The sequence below is a fragment of the Juglans microcarpa x Juglans regia genome, chromosome 4D, assembly GCF_004785595.1.
Source record: "Juglans microcarpa x Juglans regia isolate MS1-56 chromosome 4D, Jm3101_v1.0, whole genome shotgun sequence".
Taxonomy (NCBI): Eukaryota; Viridiplantae; Streptophyta; class Magnoliopsida; order Fagales; family Juglandaceae; genus Juglans; species Juglans microcarpa x Juglans regia.
This window is the reverse complement of record NC_054600.1, coordinates 16,449,823-16,456,479: the sequence shown is the minus strand read 5'-3', so window position 1 is coordinate 16,456,479 and position 6,657 is coordinate 16,449,823. Positions and strand designations below refer to the sequence as shown.

General features: G+C 35.8%; 2 protein-coding genes across 4 annotated transcripts; one reads left to right on the top strand and one right to left on the bottom strand.

The window, feature by feature from the left end:
- The first annotated feature begins 220 nt into the window (after nt 1-220).
- Nucleotides 221-1,655, top strand: LOC121259792 (F-box protein At3g07870-like). The gene has a single exon (XM_041161544.1). The coding sequence runs from the start codon at nt 289-291 to the stop codon at nt 1,495-1,497; it is 1,209 nt and encodes a 402-aa protein (XP_041017478.1). The 5' UTR covers nt 221-288; the 3' UTR covers nt 1,498-1,655.
- Nucleotides 1,656-1,798: 143 nt separating this feature from the next.
- LOC121259793 (putative 4-hydroxy-4-methyl-2-oxoglutarate aldolase 2) lies at nt 1,799-5,383 on the bottom strand. 3 transcript variants are annotated; one of them, XM_041161546.1, is made up of 3 exons: nt 5,261-5,372; nt 4,135-4,186; nt 1,799-2,512 (listed from the first exon to the last, which is right to left on the bottom strand). In XM_041161546.1, the coding sequence occupies exon 3, from the start codon at nt 2,505-2,507 to the stop codon at nt 2,007-2,009; it is 501 nt and encodes a 166-aa protein (XP_041017480.1). In that variant the 5' UTR covers nt 2,508-2,512; nt 4,135-4,186; nt 5,261-5,372; the 3' UTR covers nt 1,799-2,006. The 3 variants fall into 3 exon arrangements, with proteins under 3 accessions (XP_041017480.1, XP_041017479.1, XP_041017481.1); XM_041161545.1 differs by lacking the exon at nt 4,135-4,186 and having other exon boundaries at nt 5,261-5,383; XM_041161547.1 differs by lacking the exons at nt 4,135-4,186; nt 5,261-5,372 and adding an exon at nt 5,114-5,136.
- Nucleotides 5,384-6,657: the final 1,274 nt, after the last annotated feature.

Below are 6,657 nucleotides of genomic sequence, written 5' to 3'. Positions count from 1 at the left end.
CATAATCTGACGTGACCAAAGAGAATAAAATTCAGAAAAGAGATGATGGCTTTTGTGTATTTACATATATATTGGGGCAAGTGATTGCAGTAATTATGTCATTATTGAAATAAAAGTAGGAAAACGAAAGAAACTGGTTTGGTATTTTGATATTAGAATATTCTAATCATGCGTGAATCATACGACTTTATTGGTGTTTACCATTAAAAAAGTAATTGTTTCCTGGCTGAGGACCCAACGCCACGGCCCAGCCCTCAAACAAACAAAAGGCTCTGTCTCCACGAGGAGATGGCACCCACCTCCATGGAAAGCAAGCACAGCAGCAGCAAAGCAAACAATGCTGTTCTCGAAGACGATGATAACCAAAAAACCTCCGCCGGCGCCGGCGGCCGTGGCAGATGCTATTTTTCAGAATTGCCGTGGCATATCATGCTGGAAATCTTGCTCAAGCTCCACATCGAAGCAGTAATCCGATGCAGGTACGTATGTAAGGCATGGCGGGAACTACTTCTAGATCCTAGTTTTGCCAAGCTGCACTGTGCAAGCACACCCATGGGTGTTGTGCTTCAATCCAGCTTATTTCCCCATGGCAATTCGGGAGGACTCTACTTGCTTGAGCCTCAAGAACAAGAGCCTTCTTCTATAATTGCCAAGTTCAATCAATTCCCATACCTTGAATCCACTCTTGTGAATTCATGCCATGGATTGATTTGCTCGTGTGATATTCTGATGGCCGATCCCATTTACATATCAAATCCCATCACGGGTGAGTACTTAATCCTGCCAAAAGGTGAAACAAAGCCTGATTTTGGTCAATTTGTATCTGGGTTTGGGTTCAGCCCCAAGACTAAGCAGTACAAAGTGGTTAAATATTCTGAGTCTTTAGAGATCTACACTCTAGGAAGTGGCACCACTTGGAGAAGAACCGAGCATGTTCCTCCCGCACGCCATCGGAGTTTGTTTGGGACTTTTGTGAATGGAGCTCTTCACTGGCTTGTTAAGCTTCCCAATGGTTCTGTTCTTATCCGTTCTTTTGATCTGGATAATGAGAAATTCCTAACAATCCCACTACCTTTATCCAGATGTTCTGATGCCAGCTTTAAAAGCTCAAACCTTGGGATATTAGGAGATTGTCTTTCTTTGAGCTCCATTGTTATGGACGACGCTTCTGGATGGGATATTGAAATTTGGGTGATGAAGGAATATGGTGTTAGGGAGTCTTGGATCAGAGAGCTTGTGATTAAATCTCTAAGTCCATGGGAACAAGGGTGGAATCCTGAACACGTCCAAGTCATCAATGTCTTGAAAAATGGAGAAATTGTCATAAATTGTGGAGGCTGTCCGGTCATTTATAATGTTGGACAAGAAAGCTTCAGGTTGTTGAAGCCTAATGGTATATTCTTGACACACGTTAACGCAATTGCTCATGCTTCAAGCTTTGTTTCTCTCAAAGATATTATTATATTGGGAGATGGCTCAGAAGTGGGGGAGTTTTAGATGGGTTTGGTTTCAACCAATGTGAATACATATATTTAATGCGATTTCTTGTGTAAATTGGGTTTCATCATGTTCACTTGAAATTATATCAAAACAGAATTTGAGCCATTACTTTGTTTCAACAATCAACAATCAAGTCTAGAAATTGATTTGTATTCTAAGCTTTGTCCAATTTTGACATTTGAAGGAATGTCACCATGTTTCAGGTTTTCTCGTAGTCTTTGTTTTCTTTGTTTTGACTTCGTCTTCGCTATCAATTGCATAGAACCTGATGATCGCAAATGAGATTTGAAGATGATGATTTCAGACGGGCAAAGACATTAACGTACATTGACTATAATGTTTCATTGAGCACCACACAGTCTAGGCAAAAGTCCAAAACTGAGCTCCAGAACAGCTTACAGTAAGAAGCAATACAACAGAACTTTTTTTTTATAGGTGAAGCAATACAACAGAACTTACCCAACACAAATATCATCCTGCACATAATGTCTTTCAAGGAAATGCCTTTAGACAGATAACTCAGTTCGGGAAATCAAAATTCCATCAGTGTCAGCATAAAGCCATTCCCCATCAGAGATCCTAGTGCCAGAAATTGTGATTGGAACGTGCTTCTCTCCCATACCTTTCTTATTGGCTTTCATTGGATGGGAGGCCAGAGCCCTCACCCCAATGTCACAACCATTGATCTCATCGACATCTCTTATACAACCGTTAACAACTATGCCTGCCCATCCATTATTCTGAGCTTGTACCACAGGATTGCCCCCTAGTATTGCACACCGCAAACTTCCACCACCATCTACCACAAGAACTCGGCCATTACCCTTCTCCTCAAGAAATTCACGAACCAAAACATTGTCTTCAAACACCTTGAGGGTAACTATCGGTCCGGAGAAGACTTGGCGACGGCCATATATTTGAAAAATTGGCTGGAGTGCCCGAAGCTCACCACTTGAAATCAGCTGTGGGTTCGCATCACAAACTTCAGCAGTTGTAACCAGGGCCATGGATCCTGAACACGTTCAGGTTAAGAAAAACATCATATATAGACAGATGGGAGTAGGAAATTTACCCTACAAAATTTCAGGAAAATATGCTTGACAAAATTTAAAAAAAAAAAAAAAAAAATCAGCAAATTAGTGATGATATTTTCAAATTCTTCATTAGGCTAGTTGGCAGGGAACATTTGGATGGAAGGAGATGATAGGAAAGGCGTTTATCCTGCACCCTGTTCAGGATGTTATTTTATGCTTCTAGGGAATGATACCACCTAAAACCCCTTATTTCAATTCCTTCAAATTGGGGAAATCAGAGAATGCGAAGTTCTAATGGGTTGTTCCCTATTTCCTTTTTATACCTTAAAAATTATTAACAACGTCTAAACTAACTTTTATCACTTATCTCAATCTAGTTTCAAATTTTTTTAAAAATAGAACCTCATAATATCATCTCTTTTTCCTTCAGCCAAACAACCGGGTGAAGGGAAGGGAAGGGGTAATTCTGATTCTTGTCTCCCATACTAATATTTGTTTAAGCATCCAAACAAACAAAATGATAACTATTCCATCTCCTCTCCTTTCTATACTCTTCAACCAATGGCTGAACCCTCCACCCTATTCTTGGAATGGGAGAAGGTGCTACCAGCTCCCAACATAGATTTGAATACTAAAAATGCTCAATCACAGATAAATAATCCAAGCAAAGCAACCAAAGGTTAACATTCCTAAGAATTGAAATAAACTGAAAAGTCTCATTACAGTGGCTAGCATGGAAGAAACAAGGTAACATAAATTCACAAAATTGATGAGAATAGAAAATGTGTAACAGTTGCAATTATGTGTCAGGTATGTATCGTTCCAGAAAGAAGGATTGAGAAAATACCAGAACCGCACACACAATCATGCTACCCCAGGAAGCAAAAACACAAACTCTCCATAACCTCATAACAACTCTTTTAACTTACCACTACATACGTTATTTCACAATTTTGCTATAACTGGGCTATGCGATGCTAAATTAAAAGAAATGAAAACAAATCACTATTATCCATTCAATAACTTTCATGACCAAACTTTCTCAATTTTTTTCTTGCCTGATATCCATTCAGTGCCACCTGAAATTTCTAAAGAATGCATACATCTGAGAACAATGAATATCGTTAACACAGTACTAAGAAAGTTATATAACAATAGGATAACTAATATATTCCATATCATCCAATAGGATTTTAATCGAACACTAAGGCTTGTCTTAGTTAAGATGATTGAATCAAAACATGGGGAGGATTAACTTTTAGGGATAATTGATTGAATGCAGCAAAAGTGTGACTTATATTTAAGAAGGCATAGAAATCTACACTAAATTAGAAATACAAGCCTTATTTAAAGATACAATCAAAAATAAAAATTCATTGTTTTGAGAACATTAGGGATTTTGCATGGCATCCGATCTACACTAAACTAAGCCTTGGACTCATCTGTCAAAATATGATCTTTTTGTCTGGTTCATGAAGCTATTTAGCAAGTTCATATGTTTGATAAAATAGACTGACAGAAGAATAAAACCAGATACAGAATATCTATTTTTGTAAAGAGATGAGTGGTCAGAAACGCAGGAGTGAAGGAGAAATCCGATCACATCCGATTCATCACAATGATGGCAAAGCTTGAGGTACAGCTTGCAGGGGCTGAAATTTTAAGGCAAGATGTGAACCATTCATTAACGAAAAATCAAGCACGGTACACCACAATTCCAGAAGCCAATCACATATAGCAGGGAAAAGGCTTCAGTCAATAACAAAGCAAAAAGGAAAAACATTCATTTATCCAAAACAGTCCTGATAACGATCACAGCACACATATAACCAATCTGAAATCTTTCCTTAAACTGGGGAAGAAGATGAAGCATTCAACCGAGTAAGAAAATGCACAAAAGACTTTAGTGTCAAACTGAAGTTGATTTCTTTGATTTCTCTAGCCCGTGATTAGTAGAAGGTCAAGAAAGGGAGTAAGATAACACATTTAAATTTGAGATTCATATCTTCGTAACCATCCGCACACACCAAACATTGAGAACAGCAACAAATCCCTGGAGGCAGGCAAATTAAATTCACCGTTTATCATCATCACTTAATCCTAGCAGACATTTACGCATGATCTGTACATATGACATATGCTATTCTGGAATAATCCTTGTTAGAACAGCATAAATTCAAAACTAAAATGCGGCGAGGAATTGAGCATACAGAATTCGTGGCCATGTCACAGTCGCAGATGAAACGACCGTAAAATTTCACCCAAATCTCTAGTTTGGATCCAGACCCCTCACTGCATTTTTATTGACCGACACAGGTTTACTTCATGTTGGATAATAACTTTGGTTAAAAGCTAGTCCCAAAACATAAGCGCATATAATGTTTAGTTTGATTCCTCTAACGTCAACAAGCTCAGAAAGTACGAAAACAACGCATAATTCAGCACAATGGGATTACGTACTGAACCAAATATCAGAAAGCTCAGGAAGAGTGCTTCCTACATCAAGATTTTTGGACGAGTCTAAAGTTAGATCAATAAGAATTGAGGACACAAGAACAGAGAAATGGATAAGCAGTTACAGTTTCAAAGGCTTGGGTTTGTATCCTCAGCAACAGAAAGGGAGAAAATTGAAAAGTTCAGATCTATAAAAGGAATGGATAGATAATAGCGGTAAGGTGAGGAAATCAAAAGAATATGAGAGACATCAAACAAGATCATGATTGTACCTCCGATTGAATCCGAACAACAGACCACGAATCTCTGCGTTCAAAAATATGCAGTCTGCAAAACAGAGAGAGAATGCGCTTCACAAGTGGGTTTCCCCCACTCGCAGAAAATATATGCGTAGACTTTGACAGTCTGACAGAGATCATTACTTATTTTTTATTATTTTTTTCTTAATTTTTGTACCGTGGAGAATGTTAAAGTATAATGATTATCGTTTCAATTCTTACGCTCATCTAAAAAGTATTTATTATATTTTATTTATAAATTTATTATCTAATATCATATTATAAAATAATAAAAAAATGGTAAAAAAAATAGATGATGATTAGAATTTTTTATATTAAAATTAAAACACTAATATTTTTTATTTATTGTAAAATTCACTTCAATAAAATGCTTTGGACATATCAAGAAATTGGTTTGTAAATATTCCTTTTAATTCAATTTATAGTTCATTCTCAATAGTCTTTGGTAATTGTATTAATATTCCTTTTAATTTTTTTAGATTATGTAAAAAGATGTAATAAAGTTAAATTTACTATTTGTATATCTATTAATTAATTTCTTAAAAGTAAGTATAACTTCTTGTACATGTTAGACTTGTTATAAATATTCCGAGGAAGAAACATTGAAAATACTCTTAAGAAAAATGTGAAAAATAAGAGAGACTAGAAATAGAACATTTACAAAATAATTTTAGTTTAAAAATCATTATTGGGGATGTAAATTAATCGAATTTGAGCGAGTATTAGATAGTAAAGGTCAAACCTTTTGTTCATTTAAAGAGATGGGTCTCAAATGCCTTGTTAAGTAGTCTAATTTATTGATTGACCTGTTTGTTAAGACAAGTATATTCAAATGTTAATTCTAGGTAAATGCTTTTGAGTGCGGAGCCAAGGACTTGACATCAATTACACGACCTAGGCCGAAACAAAAACAAAGGTCCTAACGATGTTGGACGGGCTAGTGGTGACAAGTGAGTGGGTGATGGGACACGACATCCCTCCCCTAATAATTCCAAATCACTCAGTGTTATCTTGAAAAGTATCATTCTAGCTGCAGTCCACCGTTTATAGCTGGCATATCGCTGGTTATAAATTTTTTTTATTTTAATTTTATTTTAAATATGTTTCTAATATTTTTAATTAGTAAAAAATATATAAAAAAAAACATAATTTCTTTAATAGTTATTTTTTTAAACCAATAAGTAAAAAAATAAATTAAAAAAATTAAAATCAAACAATAAGATTAAACAGTAAATTTGAAGAACTTTACTAACATTATTTGTAAAACTCTTAAAATCCTTTTTAACACATTATATTTTTATCGATGTTAAGATTCAATCATTGTCCTTTTCTTTTTAGGAAAAACACCTCATGGTATGACAAATTTTGAA

What these genes read in the sequence shown, in the direction of transcription:
- LOC121259792 (XM_041161544.1), top strand. Translation starts at nt 289, where the DNA reads ATGGCACCCACCTCCATGGAAAGCAAGCACAGCAGCAGCAAAGCAAAC.
- LOC121259793 (XM_041161545.1), bottom strand. Translation starts at nt 2,507, where the DNA reads ATGGCCCTGGTTACAACTGCTGAAGTTTGTGATGCGAACCCACAGCTG.